Here is a 19,411-nt window from a genome sequence, read left to right as displayed (position 1 = left end):
AGATGACAAGTACATTTGCAATTATGCGTATACACCAGCATAGACGGTGCATCTATTATTAGGCTGCTTTCATGTTAAAATTTTCATTATTATGACATTTCAGTTTGGCATTTTAAAATTTCATCTCTGTCCCTTTTCATCTGTTATATTTCAGTGACTCAGATGTCCCACATCACAAGTGTGTTAGACATGGGGGGGGGGGCATGAAACAGACACAGTCACTGTCCTCAAGGGTTTCACAGATTAAGACAAAGAGAAAAACTCAGCCCAAAGAGGGAACCAGCCCAGCTAGCCAAGAGACTTCTTTACTTCTTTGTTAGTAACACACAAAGCAGAACCTTGCCTCGGGAAGATTAGGATTCCACTGATCCTCTAAAGTAGTAGGTAAGGCTCTGGAAGTTCTGTGATACACTCAGGTGATACTGGCTCTTTGTGTTCCCAGGGCTGTGTTCAGATCATCAGATTAAAAAGGTTCTTCTTACTATCTCCCCTTAGAGAACAGAATTGTCATTTAGAGATCAGCAACTGGGGGAGGTTAGCCATCTGCTATGTAGAAAGGGCCAAAGAGGTTTCTGTGAATTGAATTCCCCTCCCCCACCAGCACTGCAAAGTGATTTTTGAAAAAGAGGGACTCTATGGGCTCAGTGAGGGAACTGTTTTAAATGGGAGTCTATGCAGTACTGTTTGCCGGTGTTTGAACTTCTTGGTAAATAACTTGCTGTTGCCTTGATTTATTGTTACCTTTTTTATCTTGACTACTTTGGAAAAATACCATTAGAAGTTTTGAGATTTTGCGCAGCTGCTCCATCCATATCTGGAGATACCTTTTTGAAGAAAGGTGAGATTTCAAGGCAAGATGTAAGACCTTACCGAGGTCATTTGGATCTCTTGAGTTTATGTCCATTTGTTTTTAGACAGAATTTGCTGAAGTAAAAATCTCTGTATAAATCTGTGACTGTATTACCATAGTCAGTTCAGAACATGTTACACATGTTCGTCCAAACATGCCATATCGACTGAAAACATACCTGTAGGAAATTTCATTCAAGGTGTGCAATTATAATTTGATTTTTTAGTGATAAGTCAGGTTATGCTCTCCTCTTTCCTTTTCATCCCATTTACAAACAAATAAGCGGACGGGTAGAGCTGAGGAGGGAGAAGGGATGAAGAGCAAGAAGGAATCATGTACTTAAGCACTGAGAAAGTTTTAGCTTTGATTCATTTTTGGTTGAAACACAGTACAAGTGTTATGTTTAGTTTCCCCTGTTCTAAAATAGCACTGTTAATTTTTTCATTTGGTGAATTTTCACACAAGTGCTAATCACACGTTTCTATAAATTATATTAATTTAACTTATTTCCCTAAATGTTGTTCTGCAGTGTGTAGCACGGATGTTCTCAGATTCTTGGCTGTGTAAGCTTGTTGCAGTTGGAAGCAGAACGGAAACATCTGAAAGGCATTATTTGAAGTATCGATGCTGGAGCATCTCATCCCACCTCTAACTCTGGTTTCTAAATCACGACTCTTCGTTCCCTTTGTATCTAACCTGTATGTCCTGCCTCTGCCACCTTTGACATTGCCCCAAAGTTGGTGTTTTTTTGTTATTTTTTTGTTTTTGTTTTTGTTTTGGAGAAAACACTGTCATCATACAAGTTAGAGGTTTAAGAAAGAGTAAATTTAGGTAATCATATTTGATGTTTGGTTTAGTTTGCAGGAGGATGACTACTTCAGATTTAAAAGACAACAGAGATTGGTGTGGGTGATACTACTTCTCCCTAAAAGGAGTACTTGTTTATGAAAAATGTAACTATTATGGTTTTTTTTTTCTTTTCAGAGTATGATTTCATCCATTGTAAATAGCACATATTATGCCAACGTGTCAGCAACCAAGTGCCAGGAGTTTGGGAGATGGTATAAGAAGTACAAGAAGATTAAAGGTAAACTGACATTTTTGTTTTTAAAGCCTATTTTTAGTTTCTTAGGTCAATGAATTGTTGGTTCTTTGGCGTTTATGCTAATTTTCGGTATAAATTTTTATAAAATTATATATAATTTTTATGAAGGTAAGATTCTTAATATTTCCATCAGGAGATCCTAAAATTAAGGATCCCTTTTAGCTCCCTTAAAACTAAGATGGTATTAGAACTAAAGTGAAAGTCATAGCATAATACCTGAAGTTTTTTGTTTTCACAAGAGATGCATGTGAAGGCCAAGATTTTTAGAAATATCTGAAATGGTTTCAGATAGGGATGTCTATTTAAAAAGCTCAATCAATAAATAGTTTCCATTAATATGTTAATGGAAATGTAAAAGCAGTCATCATAGGTTAAATCAGCACTTATAGTTCAAGTACCAATTAACAAATTGGAATGACTGCTGGCTGTGGTGTCAGGAAATCTTTGGTTAGAAATGGAGTTTTGATGTGTTTACTTGGTGACAGTTCCAGAGCAGCAGTTAAATCAAAGGGACTTGGCCGGAAAGCAGACTTGTGTTCAAATCTCTGTTCTCCATTTGCTAGTGTGTGTTTGAACAAATTATTTAACTTCACCAAGATTTAATCTCCTTATCTGAAAATTGAAACAATAAAATTATCTAAATCAGTCCCTAGCTGTGAGGACTAAATAGGTTAATATGGGCATAAGGAAACCTCTTAATAAATAATAGCTGTGATACTATAATAATAATTAATAGTAGCGCTAGCAGTAATATAGTAAATGTGGAATTGTATCTGGTCCTGAAAATACAGTCTCTTGTATGATAAATGGCATGCTATTTAGACCATCCAGCTCTTTAAATATACCAGTGGTATTTTTCCTTTACAAATATGTCAATGTTGGAAACATTCTGGTGTCCTCACCCAATTCAAATACTATTCAGATTCAGATGCTACCAGCCCCTGAGGGCATTTGGGGAATTTTTTTGATAACGTCATAGGTTGATGTTTGAGGGTCCTTCCAGTCTATATTTTTGCATGATTATGACATCATCCATCATGCCTTGTTATAGGCATTCATAGCCTTGCTGAAAGTTCACTGCCCCCATCTGAGGTTCAAATGACAAGTTTATGGTTCATATGTAAAAGTGAAAGATGAATTTATTTGTTTTACTACCAGCTGGTTTCCTCCAGGGAGACAGTATCGAAGTAATGCTTGTTGGTTATTTAGTATTTGCGAGCTTGTTTACCTGGTTACCTTTTGAGGAACTGAACTTTACATGCATTGGTAGCGCATTTCTGATCACAAAAGATTGAGAGCATTTTATTCTAAATATCCAATTTATAAGGAAAGTCAAGATGTTGAACTACCCAGGAGGAATTAAAGTGCACTGAAAATTGAATTAAGATCCATTTCTTTTCAGTGTATTCTAAAATTCTTAGAAACATTTAGATTCCAGTTTGGGCACTTGCTTTACAATATTATTAATATTAACTCTTATACAGGGTAAGATGAATAACTCCTTCTCATTATAAGATACAATTGTGTAGTTCAGAAGGGTTTCTTTTCTCTGAGTGTTGTCTCCAAGTTTTTCTTTTAAAATAAGATTGTTGAAGTGTTTGAACATATCCTCTTTGGCTAAAAATCAAAAGAATCATGCAGCTTCAAGGTCATCTGTTAGATCCCATTTACTTGCTGTTAGAAGAGAGAAGGAAGGGAGAGTCCTCTTTTAATAGGCTGGAGTATAATTCCAGATTCAGAAACTCTCCACTCTAGTGTTTTCAGAATTGCCACTACAGAATCTGTGTGTGTGTGTGTGTGTATGTGTGTGTGTGTCTGCCTGCTCACAGACGCATGCGCGCGCATACACACACACACTTATATCTTCTTTTTTTCTTTCTTAGAGATTCAATTCTTTAAGCTCTATTTTTTTTTTCAAGATAGTAAATGCACAGTTAAATCTTAAGTGTCATAAAAGCAGACTGAGACCTTGATTTCAATCAGGAGGTCAAGGATCCACACCTGAAGAGGCTGCCAGACACTGTGTACACATGCTATTCAAAGAGATGGAGCTAGTCCTTGCTGTTGAAGAGTGTGTGTGTGCATGTGTGTGTGTCAGTAGGAGGAGAAAAGGGAAGGTTAAGGTATGTGTGAAGTAAACACAAGCTGCCGTAAAACAGTTCAAGTGGTGTTGATTCATCAACCAAGGGAGTGGGAGGAAAAACAAAGAATTCGTGGCAGGTATAATGGTGCACAGAAAATAAACACCCGGAGAAGTATATTTTATTAACTTTCGACCCTCAGAGAAAAGGAAGTGTCGGACCTACCCAGGCACATTTCATCTGAAAGCTCTGTGCTATGAATAGATGTCACCGTGGGAGTCCCTATCTAGCAGAATCCACTTCTCATGGGAAAGGAATGATTTTGTTTGTAAAATTTCTGTTCGTGTCCATCCATTTTCAAAGTGAGAAAAAGAAGTAATGAGTTTCAAATCGGGAAATGAGTAGTAGCAAAAGCAGCATTCTACTTTAGGGCCCTTCCTGAGAACCTGGCAGCCACAGTTCCAGGTCCTTCCTTGCCCCCCTAAACACCCCATATCCACCCCCAAATTACCAATTTACATGTATCCTGGCTGATAAAATGTATAGAAGAAAATCTCATGCTAACTTACTAATGTCCCAAACTAAATGCAGCTACATTGTTAAATATGTTTCCTATTATCTGCTAATGTCTGTTTTAATAAAACAGTGGGAACTAAATGGTTGCTTCTTAATCAAAACCATGATTTCCTAACATAAGCTATGTGATTCTGTTACAAATTGCCACATATAGATCTCCTAGGTCAAAATTTTTTTCTCTTCTCATAGAAATAAATAAACAGTAAAATAATTATATACTCTGAAAGATCAAAGTAAATATGACTAAAACCTGGCAAAAATAAAAGTCTACTGGGAGGATTAAAAAAAAGGATCAGATTGCAAATTCTATAGTTAATGCTTAAATAAATATGAGAAAAATGAACAATCAATAATTTGATATCATTAAAAACAGATGTAAAAACTATATACAAATGGAATTGTCTGAATTTTGAAGTAAACATTTTAATGTGCATTTTTTGAATTTGTTGTTATTATAGCTAAACTATTTACACTTACTCTTTAAAATGTCCTAAGTTAGTTTGGCTTAGCATGTTAACTTTATTTTCTCCAGTGATCACAGCAAAGTACATTCTGTTTACCTTTTTTCTTTAATTTCAAAGACAATTATGGTTGATATAGACATATTTGAGTTAACATTAGTGTTAATTCAGGATGGACAGGGAAAGAGAGTTGGCATACTCTGCTTTTAACATCCAGAACTGTGAACCTGCTTCCCAGGAATTTTTGATATTGAATAGACTGAAGTGGGTAGATAGGGTAGTAGGTTGGTTTAGACAGCATTTTTTATTGCTGTTCATCTTGTACTGTCATTGCTTCTGGCCTAGATTTTACAGTGTAGAGCTCGTAAGCTCCCACGTATAAGAAAAAAAAATGTACATACATACTGTGTAAAAGCAGGGGGGAAAAGACCAATATTTACAGTTGTTTCATGTGTAGGAGTTTTAGTGTTGGACACAAGGATAATCCACAGGGACCTGGAAACGTTCATGCTGTTACAGAATTATTTTCAAGAATTCTCGGGATTATGTGGAATTTACCCCATCAATTTTTCTTTCATAAGTTCTGCACATTTAAATGAAACACTTATTTTTTTTAACCTAACTCTTTTCTATTAACTATGTAGATGTAAACTTGCCTCATCATTTTTATGAAACTAAGTGGCAATTATATATGCTGTACCATCAGAAATTACAGTCTATAGCAATCTGCTTCTGCAGGGGACCTTGTAAGAATAAAAAAGTGCCTTAACAAAGAAGGACTCATATATTTTAAATGTTTCTTAATTAAAAATTAATAAGTTAAAATAATGTTATATCTAAAGTGTTTTTCATCTAACACCAAAAGCAAAATGAAGTGTCATCTTTGGTCAGGTTAATCTCAACTATTTAATATGTCACAAGAATTAAGGGGTCATTGAAAGTTCACACAAATACTAGTGGATATTGTAAAATTATTTGTGTCATAAAATAATACCACTAGAATGAATGGATCTAACCAAACCCCATATTTTGGCCAGAAAGCAAAATTATCCTCATCACTTTTCTTTTCTCAATCATTGCTCAAGAACCCCCTGATTGTTAGTCGTCTTAATTTTATTTATTTGAACTTATTTTGCAAAATATTAAAAAGCTGGGAGAAATGAGGATTTTAAAAACCAGTGTTACTTTTCCAAGCCTGGTTTATTCTAGTAATCAGTATTTTATCTGACCCTGTCTCATCTAGTCTTGCAAGATCAAACGTCCAGGCCAGCAAGCAGACAGTAAACAAAGCCCGTGAAGGGTTTCAGTAAACACAAAGATTAGATGTTGAATGAAAATTAAACTCCTTGAACTAGTCCTCTGTACTAAAGTGGTTAAGTGGGTTGTGATTAAAAGAAATAAGTAATTATGATCATTATAGCTGAAATGATATAATGTTACCACATTTAAAGCACCTCTTGTACCCAAAAATGATTGTGTCATTTACAAAGTGGTGCCTCAGAGTTGAATAGAGAAATCAGTGTCCCCTGACCTGGTTCTATGAGGCAGCCCCTGCTTAGCCATGGTGGTAACGGTGGTCAGGACAATGCCTTTAATCAACTGCCGGTACTTCTCCCTCTGCTGTTGTTTAGCTCTGATGAGGTAAAAGCAACTTACTTTTGTCTACCTAATTTTTCTGAGTCATGAGAGAAATTTTCTTTCAGCTTTGGATCTAAATGAAGGTGTTCGGCAAAGAAGTTTGTCCCTCTGCCTGTACTGTATCTTGCTTAAAGTCATGCCAACACCAAATCCTTGGCTTTTATAGAAATCCTTGAACTTATATAAATTTTATGTAAATATTTGTGGCAATAGAAACATCACTTCCACAACCAACCACTTTCCATCTTACTGGTTTTCCAACATTTGGAAGAGCCTTGTGCTTTTTTACTGGACAGTCGCTGATGTGCAGTCATCAACCACTTTAGCCTGTTTGGTGCTCCAATTAGAAGCTTATTGGTAGTGTTGGCAAGTAGAAGAATGGTGTGTGGGAAATGTCACGGACCCTAAGCTCAGATGTGGGCCAGTTCCTTGCTTGGATCTTAAGAAGCTCATCCTGGCCACTGATAGGTGCTTCTTTGGCCTGAACTTTGTTCATAAATGGGCATAAATGGTAAAATGTAAAACAATCTTTTGTCAACAATATGGTTTGTAGATTAAAAGAAACTTGCTATCTGCTTATATTTATACTATTTATAATGCCATTTTAAATAGATATTTAAAAAGGATGGAAAGGGAAAAATGACGTTTTTTTCCTTACTCATCTATCCATCCATTCATCTGTCATCTATAATTACTATTTGAAAGAAGTTTAAGACACAGTTCTTGGTTTCAGAAAGCCGGCATCTATCAAGTTCGTTTGAGCATCAACTTCATATACCAGGCAGGAGTCTAAGTGGGGAGCATTACATAGTCCCTCCTTGCAAGATAATTACAGTCACAGTTACAGAACTCATTTTAATTAAACAAATGTTTAGTGAGTGCTTCTACTACAGGCCATTTTCACTGCTCAAAGCAGTGAGAAACATCCAGAAACACATAAGGTGTGGTTCCTGCTTGTAGTTGGGTTACTATCAACCTAGCAGGGGAGGCAGCCCTCCATCTGGCGAATATATAGCAGTGGTATAAACTTGTGTTATGGTAGCACAGAGAATGGCCCATAAGTTTTACCTGATAAAGGTTAGGTTGGAGAGGAGGGTAATGTGAAAAGCAGCCCGTTAGTTATACCTAAAGGACAGTGGAGGTTTGCAAGGAGAGAAAGAGAAGGAAGAACACTTCAGGCAACTGCCAAGTTCATCAGTATAGACGCAGAGGTGCAAAAGAGCATGAATGTTTAGAAAATATGGGTGGTTGTCCACTATGTCTAGAATGACAGTACATTTATCACAACACTATCACGTGATGCCCAGAATGGCTAACATTTTAACTGGTGAAAAGGAAAAGATAGAGAGCATGGTTACATGTGGGGTTGATGATAGCGTCGAACATTGGTAAATGAGCTGAGACTTTTTGGGGGGAGGGATCTGGCTATGGATAACATTTGTGTTATGATGATGAAAAGTAAGTTTGAGACCTTACCTTGGGGAACTCTGAAAGTTCGGTTGAGGCATATTGAGAATCAGTGAAAGTTTTTCAGCAAGGGAGTGATGTGATGAAAATGGTGGTTTAAAAGAGAACTTTCTTGGGGCTCCTGGGTGGCTCAGTTCGTTAAGTGTCTGCCTTCCACTCAGGTCATGATCCCAGGATCATGGCATCAAGTCCCGCGTTGGGCACCTTGCTCAGCGGGAGCCTACTTCTCCTTCTGCCTGCTGCTCCCCTGCTTGTGCTCTCTCTCACTCTCTCTCTGTCAAACAAATAAATAAAATCTTTTAAAAATATTAAAAAAAAGAAATTTCTTTAGAAGTCCTCTAAAACTGTGTGTGGGGGTGAGTGTGTATGTCAGGAAAGGAGGCAGGTGGGACGGATAAGGGCAGTATGTGCACCTGGGAGGAAGTAGGCAAAATAGAATCTATTGCCACCATATATGCAAGTAAAGATAGGAAAGTGAGGTCTTGACTTTTGGTGGCAGGGGTGAGAAAGAGAGAAGTGACCAATGCCATTATGTTGTGGGAGAGAGAAAAAGAAATCAAAGTAGAATTCAAGGTTTTGAGCTTCAGTGACTCTTTATGGTTTTGACAGAAATAGGACAATATACATTGATCCATTGCTCATGCTTCATTGAGGGTTGGTGAACTAGGTAGAGATATCCATTCGGCCGTTCAAGATGTGGATCCAACTGACCAATGAAACAGGAGTAGAGAATGAACTTTGGAGCCAGTGTTTTGACGTGATAGTTAAAATACCACAAAAGAGCATTTTCTAAAAAAAGAGAATGAGAACAGGAGGGGATTAGGAGCTCTGAGGGGAAAGGGGCCATGGGTTAAGAAGATATGATTAGGAAGAAACTGAGGTTTCATGGAAGCCAAGGCAAGATGGGTCACTAGTGGACAAATGTTAACAAGGGTGCCAGGAGGAGGAGAAGGAGAAGAGGCGTTTGGAGGTTCTTAGTTTTGGCAAAAAGGGGACCATAATGACATTGGAGGGAGCTGTTTCTTCATAGTCTGACAACAAAGGGGAACATATATGCATCTAAGAAGGGAAGTGGCATGAAAATGAGGATAGCAGATACTGGCTTAGTCAGGAAAGGATATAAAAGTCACTAACTACAGCATTAGGATTAAGTTGAACACACACTCCCCACCCTGTCCCCAGTACTCAGGAGAAAGAGGATGGAGCCAGTGGAGACAAAGGCTCTGGAGAGGGAGAAGGGTGATAAGCAGGAGTTCACAAAAGAGGAAAGGCTGGGATCTGAGGCACAGATGATGCTTTGCCTTTGAAGGAAAGAGAAATAGCCAAGTTTTCTTTAGAGCCTGAAGGAAAGGAAAGAAGATGGACAAGGAGACAAATTTTGGAGATGGAGGGTAGGGTAAAGAATGAGGCATCTCCTACCACAGGGGGCTGTTGTGATTATCTAGCAGTAGAAGAGAGAATGGGTGGGATGGGGGTTGGTGAGGAGAAGGACTGAAACAGATTCCGGACCAACCATGTTTGGGCAACAATGGGGGCATAGGGAGCCGAAAGAGGTGACATAGTTAGGGGTTTATGGTGGTTCAGGTCTCTTCAATTCTTAGCTTTTTCTTACGGTGTGCTTTGGAGTTCTCAGAGTTTCAGATTTGCATTTGTCCTACCCAGAAACAAAATTAGAAACTCAAAAGCAAAGATAAATCTTGGGGTGCCTGATGAAGAATCTACAGAATTGTGAAGTGAGTTTTTGTATGTAGACCAGGAAATGTCCAGCTTATTAAAAATCTGGTATCATTGTGGTGACATCATCTTATTTTGGGAAAATCAATGGGTTAGAGTCAGAGAATTCTCTTGCTTTCTTGGTCAGTTAAATAAAAATTATTTGTTTTTTATGGGATGATTTACAAAGTTTAAAGCTGAAAAGCGCTTAAATTCACAAGGTGCTTCAAGCTAAGTGCGAGGGCTATGTAAGATGCTAGGATTAACATGATAATTGCCAGTACGGGACATTGTTTAACTAGTTATTCACCTATTCATGTGACTGATGATAGGCCTTCATTTCACCTTTTGCAGGAATTTGAGATGATCTGATTTAGGAATTCTGAACTCCCGAGGGAATAGATGAATCTAGACTCATATAGAATATAAGTCAGGCTATGAATTCTAACATTGGGCCTTTCAAGCTGTCACCTTTCTAAGTTCCATTTTCTATAGTAATTTTGACTCACTTAAAAAAAAAAAAAACATTTATTTGAGAGAGAGAGAGTGTACATGTGTGGGTGGGTGGCAGGGATTAAGAGCAGAGGGAGAGGGAGAATCTCAAGCAGACTCCCCCCTGACACTGGGCTCCATCCCACAACCCTGAGATCATGACCTGAGCTGAAACCAAGAGCTAGACGCTTAACCGACTGAGCCACATTGGCACCCACCACTTGACTTACTTTTAAACAATCCCCCTACTAGACAAAGTTTTTTGAAAGAATGTCTTAGAAACACATCCATTTTGTGCCCTCCTCAGACCCCTGTGAACATAGGACTTTGAACATTTTAGGGACTTATTTTAGCAAATAGTATTAGAATTGAATTTAATATATGAACTTATTTGAACATATGCATTTAAAACTTTTACTTTTGCACATACGACGTTGTGACTACTCTTATTTGCTATCCAATGTCTCAATTGAGAAAAAAAAGACAATCTTTGCCCCCATTTAATTCATATTACAAATGTAGTTAGTAAATTAGTAATGGGTTAAAATCATTCTTTTTTTCTGTTAATTATTATTGAGCTAAAGATTTAGCAATAGTCAATTCCACTGAAAGAGACAGTAACACCTTTGTTTAGTAAAAATTAGGGACCATATATGTAGTCTACGAAAAGCATCTCTTTGAGGTTTTTCCAGCTAGTTTATTGAATATTTTCCTTGAAATAATGGCCTGAAACATTGAAGTCCTGTAAAACCAGAGAGAAAGGCCAATGTAAAAGAATGAATTATGGGTTTATTTTTTCTTTGATTAACTTTTCTTTAATAGGCTGAATTAAAGAATTAATACACATAAAATGCCAACTGGCAAAGGTAGAATGCTCCTAAGCAATAATGTTAAGTTTCTGAAATGCTATTTTTTTTTCTATTGTGCTGAACTCACCTCTGAAATTATAGTTTCAGACTAAAGTAAAGAATAAAAATAAAGATGTTATTAGATATAACTTGCTTTAACCTGTACAGAAAGTTACAGGAATATTGGAAATGGTCAATGTTATCAAACCACGATAAAGCGTTGTTTGAAACCAAAAGGGACAGTAGTGTTCAGACTGGGGGGGAGGGCGTTGAGATTACAGTAAGGGGAAAGCGGACAACGTTCACTTTTTCCATGGAACATAATAGGTCCTATGAGCTTTTTTTTGCCAAAGCACAAAGGTGTCCAGCTTCAAGTGCTTTATGGTAGATGTATATGTTTTTGTGGATCTTATATGATGGAAAAAGGAAGTTGATAATAAGGGGAAAATACACCTAAGAAAACCAGTCATATGGTATTATCACATTGCCGGCTGGTACACTTCACTTATGGGGCTGGAAGCATTTTCCTTCCAAGCCTTGTTTTATTAGGAGTTAACAAGTTGGCTCTGAATATCTTGCTCTAGGCAGAGACTTTGCAAGCAAGTTCTCAACCCAAAGACAGATTCTCTTTAACAAATTTAGAGAAAGAGAAAAACAAATCTTTAACTTTCGTAGTCCTAAAAGACTTAGCTTTTTGTTTTTTTCCTTTTGCCCTTCAGCCCTTTCAGACTCCTAATATTTTTCTTTAATTATATTTAGTGAGCTCTTCTGGTAATAGTTTTTTTTTTCTTTTTAATGGTGTGGGATTTATATTTAATGTATATGTAATATTAGCTTTAGCTCTCAAATTATGTCTGTCTGTGTTAACAGAAAATGGATTCTGTACCTCAGTTTGTACAAACTGACTTTGTACCTCAGTTAATGACGAGGACAGAATAAATCAGGAGTCTTTTCAGTGATTGGGCATATTCAGTATTAGCATATGGGATGCTGTTACAGTTTATCAGGAAAGTTAGTGTTATGATACCTTTGAAAAAGAATTTAACTTAGTGAAAGATTTTGGGTGGATAGTATGGTTGTTTAGTGATAGTATGTAGCCCAGTTCAGGGAGAAGAGTCAAAGTAAATATCAGGTCGAAGCATATGAAGTTGCCATTTTTGTAGATTAAAATTATGTATTGCCAATTTCATACAGTTTAATCATAGGAATTTATGGTTATTACCTTCTTATGTGAGTGTACATACCCCTTTTTATTTCTTGTTGTTTACGTGTTTCAAAGGAACACTTCATATTTACAGAATTTGTGAAAAGTACCTGCCAAAGCTCGCCGGTGTGTGATACGTGTCTTTAATCAGTCAGGTGGGAGTCCATGCTGATGATCCTCATTTTGGAACAAAGCTTTTTTGGCTGCAAGAAAAATAAAAGAATGGGGGAGATTCATGAAAATAAATATAATGAGTGCGAATTTATATTATACATGACTAGAATAAATTGCTAATGAGCAGAATTGGGATGAAAGGAACTATGCTTTATCTTCAAATAGAAATGCATTTTAAATTATAGGCAGGTGTTACAGGCCGATCTATGCGTAGCAAACAGTTAAATTGTCTGAAGCAAATCAGAGTGGAGTATTTAAAACTACTACTAATCAGTACTGTTATCTCTAGGAGCTGGCACATAATAGTTGATTAATAAGTACTTATCATAGGAATTAAAACAATAAACAGATGTGAATAATCCTGTTTTAGTGATTAGCTAATTCCATTGTTGAGGAATCAGTGATTTCATCACTTCGTAGAACTGACCGGCTTTTTCAATTGATCAGATCAGAAAGGTTCTCAAGGCATACGGTGGAGGCATCAGTTTGCGCCTCACCATTCAGACAACCCGTCCATCCTCATGTCACTGATGGGGATATGTGCCTCATGCATGCGTGCATGCACATAAAATAGAAAGCTGGACTTTTCTGTAGCAAAGTAGATTAGTCCTGACTCAAATCCTAAAATTAATAATAACCACATGCCCCTAGTTGGGCCTTTTAGCATTAGCAGTGGAACAAAGGCTTTAAGGTCCTAAAAATGTAGGTTTGAATGAGTTCCTTTAATAGGGATGTGACTTTTTTTTTTTTTTCCTAAGCTTCAGCTTCTTCAGTAAAGTGGTCATAATAATATCTCTGTCCTACTATTGAGAATTCAATGACAATGTTATGTGCAGGGTTTAGCTCAGTGCCTCAACTACTGGATAGATGGTAGGGTTTCATGTTACCAGAAATGCCAGTGTGTTTTAAAAGAGGAATATGAGCAAGACAGTTATGAGAATTTCTGCACTTATAATACACATTTTTCTCTAAAGAAAATTCATTAGGAAGTATTTGTGATCTATGTAGGCCCTAAGAAGTTAACTTTGAGTAATGCAGAGAAAGAGGAAAAAAACAAACAAACTAGTTTTTACTGGTCATGTGGTTTCTTTATTATGCTTATGAGACCTCATGCCAGCAGCCCTAATCATTTTGAATATTCCTAAATATTTATCTGCATTTGGACAGCTATTTGACATTGAACAAATTATCTGACCTCTCTGGTATTAGATGGGATCATTATCTTTAAAAAGATAACTTGGGCTCCAAGTTTTTGGGCCTAAGGTTTGGGGAGCAAGGAGCCTGGGGTGGAGGTTTGAAAATCCAAGGCAGTGATATACTCAGGAATATCTTTGTCTATATTCCAAGGTTTGGGTACCAATTTGAAATTATCAATTTGATTGGCAACTTTTCTACCAAGAGTTCAAGAGGCAAACCTGTGTCATGCCTTCGTAGAATCACTTCCAGAGTACTTTTTGAGTTGAAGGAGTCACAGAGAAATTCTGCCATCCCCCCCGCCCCCCGCCTTATATTCTTCTATCCAGGATTTCCAGGAGATGTTCTAGGGAATACTAGAGTGTTATCTTATTAAGGACTGCATTAGCACTCATTCATGCTAATCCGTTTACATTTGCATAAGCATCTTAATGGTTTTAGGAAAAATCCATAGGCCAGAAATTCCAGAAATTTCTCATTGCAAAGCCTTTTACCCAATTCATTGCTTTCCACAGCTTTCTAAGTATGGACAGACCCCCAGGGTTATTTCACAAAAGCAACTGTGTTAAGGTTTGCATTAAAACACTAGGTTCATAGTTCTGGAAATTTTATCAGTCTTTTAAGTGGCATTGCTAGATAAACCTGCAAGAGCAATACGGCATCTACCTCAGTGTCACTGTATAAACTATTATTCTTGTTGCAATGGGGAGTTTTGCAAAGAGAGATTATCTTAGGAAAGTCTTAAATTCTTGCCAAAGAGTCAAGAAGCAGAAGAAGATATTCTGAGAAAGGGAATTGTTCTGAAAATCCCAGCAGCAATACGCTTTAAGATACTATTAGGTAAGTAACCTGGAAGGTTACTTTAAAACCAATTTACAGGGGCACCTGGGTGGCACAGCGGTTAAGCGTCTGCCTTCGGCTCAGGGCATGATCCCGGCGTTATGGGATCGAGCCCCACATCAGGCTCCTCTGCTATGAGCCTGCTTCTTCCTCTCCCACTCCCCCTGCTTGTGTTCCCTCTCTCTCTGGCTGTCTCTATCTCTGTCGAATAAATAAATAAAATCTTTAAAAAAAAAAAAAAACAATTTACAGATAATCCTTTCTATTTTACAGGTAATCCCCAAATCACCGGGGAAGTTAGAACCTAGGCCCTATATATCCCAGTTTGCTCTTTGCACCTATCCTGTGCCGTCTTACTGTGATTGACAGGCATATGATGTGTGCCAATCAGATGTCTCCTTTTGCTCTGAAATTGTCTCCAGCAAGTATATTTTGGGGCATTTAGTCATTGGAGTATGTTTTGAGTACTGAAATTTTAGTAGATAGATTTACTTTACATAGCATCTGCAGCAAATAGACAAAATAAAAACAATGAAATCCAACCGAGAAAAGCACTGAACTAAAGAGGAAAAATTATGTTTTTGTTTTTTTTAAGTGTGGACATTTTGATGCCTACTCATTCCCTGGAAAATAAAAATAAGACATTAAACATTTACTTAAAAAAAAAACTGTAGGGTATTTTCTTTCTTTCTTTTGGTTGATGTAACATGTATACACTTAAAGCATATTTTATTCCTTAAGGTTTTTTTTTTCATTTTTATTCATATTAACTTTGAAACTTAGAGCAGTATTTGTGTAGCATTTCTATACATTTAATTTCAAGAGTTGTGAGATTATATCATTTTATTTCCCATCTATTCTGCATCCTGATTTGAAGGTCAGAATATCAACTACTAAGCCTCATTTGGTGAAACTGAATAGCAACATACCCCTGTGTATACCGTGAGGCATGTGATTCTATACTGATAAGGAGTTCTTTTAAAGTATAGGATTTATTTTTAAAAGTGATATGATGTAACATGGCATAGTTACTTGAAAAAAAGAAAAGATTGCAGTTTTTCAGGTGACCTTTGAGAAACAGCAGACGTTTGTCAGAGTGTCTTAATCAGGAAGTTTTGAAATGGGAAGCCTAATCTGTTAATCATAATTATACAGATATTTTTCTGAAATTTACAATAGTGCTTTGACAAAGATCTTTCACATAGATACGAATCATCTAAACTTTACTCATACAAATCTGAGATAATAATATTTTCCCTACGGCAAGACTGAGGACCAGAGAATCTCGAACTTGCTGAAGGAGGCCCCACAGCTATTAAGGGGTAGAATGCAGGTTTGAGTACAGCTTTCTAATACCGGGTCCAGTTCAGTGCTCCTTCAATATAATGTGGCCGTCAACAAAAACTAAAGATTTATCACATACATTTTTAAAAATGTTTATACATGTATGATGTAGTGAATGTTAAGTAAGATTAGAGAAAAAAAAAAACCTGACAACAGACTTTGACAGTTAGTAAGTGTCCCGCATAGTCTCAAAGGACAAGAACTTAAGGAGCAGAGTCTGGGTGGCTCAGTCGGTTAAGAATCCAACTCTTGATTTTGGCCCAGGTCATGATCTTGGGGTTGTGAGATCCAGCCCCATGTCGGGCTCCACGCTCACTCAGCATGGAGTCTGCTTGCTATTCTCCATCTCCCTCTCCCTCAGCTCCACCCCCTGCTTACACACGCACTCTCTCTCTCTCTCTCTAAAATAAGTAAATAAATAAATTAATTAAAATCTTAAAAAAAAAAAAGACAACAGCGTAAAAGCAAAGACAAGATAAAACAGTGATTCTCAAACTTTAGTGTACATAAAAATTACCTGGTAGCTATCTGGTAGAATTTCAAAAGACAACAAAAACAAAGACGATAGAGATGTTGATGCTGAAACTTTAGCGTCCATAAGAATCACTGGACTCTTAGTGTACATAAGAACTCTAAGAGATTCTGATTTGGAGCCCATTCATTTGTATTTCTGACAGTCTTCCAGGTGATATGGATTTTGACGTTTCAAGGACTATACTCCTGAATAGTACCTGAAATGTACAATGTACATAAAATATAAATATGTATCAGGGATTTGTGATAATTAAGATAAATACTTGACTTCCTGGATATACTGTAAAATTGCTTAAATAAAATGAGATTTTTGCACCAAATATCTTTCAATTGTAATGCAGATTAATCGCTGGAGAAGAGTATGACTTTCTAGTCTATGAACAACCAGCCATAACCAGCAATCATGGCCACTAAATAGCTAATGGTTATAGGTGCTGTTGGTTGGTTAGAACATTAACTCTGTGAACTTGGGAAGGCTCTAGAAGCTCCTGAAATTCTAATGCAGGGCTACAAAGGCCTCTCCTACTTTAGAGTTAAGTAGAATCCCAGGAGTTCAGAGAGTGGTTAGATAATGGTTTCTCATTTCCTGAAGTTTTCACGCATTCCTGAAAGCTCAGAGGAATCTGTAAGATACCCTGGAACCCCGAGTTTCTCAGAAACCTGAGCAGACTCCAGATCTGAACTGTTCACCTGCAAGGCCCCTGGACTGAGACCCTTCCCCAGAGGTTAGGAGAGCTACAGAAAGCCTCTCAGCTACGTGGCATAGAAATATTTCAGCCCCACTTGCCCTTTTCAGTTCCTCAAGCCACATCCCATTTGGAGACTTGAACTTGAAGCTGGAAACATCATTCCTTCCCAGACACTTCCCAACCCCACAGATCCCCTTCAGGACTTCAGCAACAGTAGAATCAAATTCAGTGTGAATTAAATTGCAGCTCTGATTCAAAGCCCTGGAAGTGGTTGTGTTTTTTATGTCTCTTTAATAAGTAAGCATTTTTCCTTTATTGAGAACATTTTTGGTTGTGAATGTGAACATTGCTTTCATCATCAGAGGCAAGACTACCATTTATCCTTCACTTTTTTCAGGATTTCTTTTTCACAGCTGAATATTGCAGAGATAAGATGGACCCTCAGAGCAAAGATGTTGTCTTCGGACTTAGTTTAGTTTAAGACAGACTTAATATTATGTTTTTTATTGGCAAGAATCAAAACACAAAATCAGGCACTGCTGTTAGGTCTACATTTCAGCCATTGTGATTACTTTCAAATACATTTAAAAAGAAAGAAAGAGAGGTAGAGAGGGAAGGAGGAAGGAAGAAGGAAGGACGGAAGGAAGAAAAAAGGAAAAGAAATAATGAATGCACAAGCTCAATTTTCAGATGGAGTCTAGTACACTGTGATGCTCCTCTGACTTTTTAAAAAAATTTTTAATTAATTTTTTAAATGATTTTATTTATTTATTTATTTGACAGAGAGAGAGAGAGAGAGAGCCAGCGAGAGAGGGAACACAAGCAGGGGGAGTGGGAGAGGAAGAAGCAGGCTTCCAGCGGAGCAGGGAGCCTGATGCGGTGCTCAATCCCAGGATCCTGGGACCACGACCCGGGCCAAAGGCAGATGCTTAACGACTGAGCCACCAGGGCACCCCATGACTTTTTATTTTATTTTAAGCATTTTTCTTTCACCTGCTGTGACTTTAGAGGCTAAAATATTATTCTGATATTTTTCTGAGAGTGGTAGCAGAAAAAAATGAAAAAGGTTTTCAAGTTTGGCAAAATCTGTACAAATTGTTACGGAAACCATACACTCCTCGGGTCAGTGGAGATGCAGCCTGTTGATCAGCACTTGATTTTTAGGCATTCTTAAGAGTAAGGATGATGATTTTTTTTTCTTTCTTTCTTCATTCTTAGGAAGTTAAAAAAAACTTAGCTTTTATTGGTAGAGCTGTCAGACACTGAAAAACAGTGACAAAGATTCTTCGTTTGACCAAACTTTTTATTCAGGCTTCTAAATTTTCTCCATGGCCCATCTGTGCACTTCCTTGTAAAATCAGTGTTAGTAAGAACCCTGCTAAGTCAGTTTAACCTGAACCCCCCCACCCTCTATATCTGATGACCCCTCGATATCTGATAGGGTTCCTCATCTTCCACCATCCCCCAGGTGATGTCTGATCACTCTGGCCTGTCTTCAGCAAAAGAATCCTGTTAGGACAGTTTAGCCAGAACCCCCCCCCCCCCTTACTCTTGATGTCTCCTCTTAGTAATTTTCTATCCACCGACCCCCACCCTGCTCTTTGGCTTTAAATTCCCATGTGCTTATGCTGTATTCGGAGTTGAGTCCAGTCTCTCTCCCCCACCATAAAATCCCATTGCAGGGGTCCCTACACCTATTGCAATGGTCCTGAATAAGGTCTGCCTTACCATCTTTAAAGAGTGCTGTTGGATATTTTTTTCTTTAATAACTTAAGGGGTATCTTTAGTCTTATAGGTAGTCTATAGGCAGTATCCAGTTTTCAGATACGCTTTGTTTGGCATTTGTTGTGTTTTGCAAATGGAATTAATTAATAATACTTGAAAAATAGGCACTGTCATGTAATAATCCAGATTTACCATTTTCTTGAAAAAATGTCTGAAGAAATGACAATATGAAAAACACAAAAACTGGCTGAGGCAATGTAGCGGCCCCTTCCTCTGGACTGGCAGGCCTTCTCTTACTCCCCTGGTACCTCTGCAGCTGGCTTCTCTGCCTTTTGTTCTCTACCTGGGTGTGTAGGCATTTGCCTTTGCAATCGCTTCATTTTGGTTTTCTAAGGAGTTAGTACTTCATGGTGTTACTGCGTGTCCTTCTGGACACTTCCACCGTCCCAGTTTTTAAGTGTATGAATTTATAAGGA

At 37.6% G+C, this 19,411-nt stretch overlaps 1 protein-coding gene across 3 annotated transcripts in view; it reads left to right on the top strand.

Moving 5' to 3' along the window:
* Positions 1-19,411, top strand: part of SATB2 (SATB homeobox 2) — a 217,613-nt gene that overhangs the window by 87,997 nt on the left and 110,205 nt on the right. For all 3 annotated transcript variants that reach the window (XM_045806409.1, XM_045806408.2, XM_045806407.2), the window contains exon 6: positions 1,835-1,937. In XM_045806409.1, coding sequence (XP_045662365.1) covers positions 1,835-1,937 — 103 coding nt within the window. The remainder of the gene's footprint in view (positions 1-1,834; positions 1,938-19,411) is intronic.

This window comes from Ursus americanus, chromosome 1, assembly GCF_024610735.1.
Source record: "Ursus americanus isolate L20-20 chromosome 1, mUrsAme1.1.p, whole genome shotgun sequence".
NCBI lineage: Eukaryota > Metazoa > Chordata > Mammalia > Carnivora > Ursidae > Ursus > Ursus americanus.
Note: the sequence above shows the minus strand (reverse complement) of the source record. Positions and strands in the feature narration are given on the sequence as shown.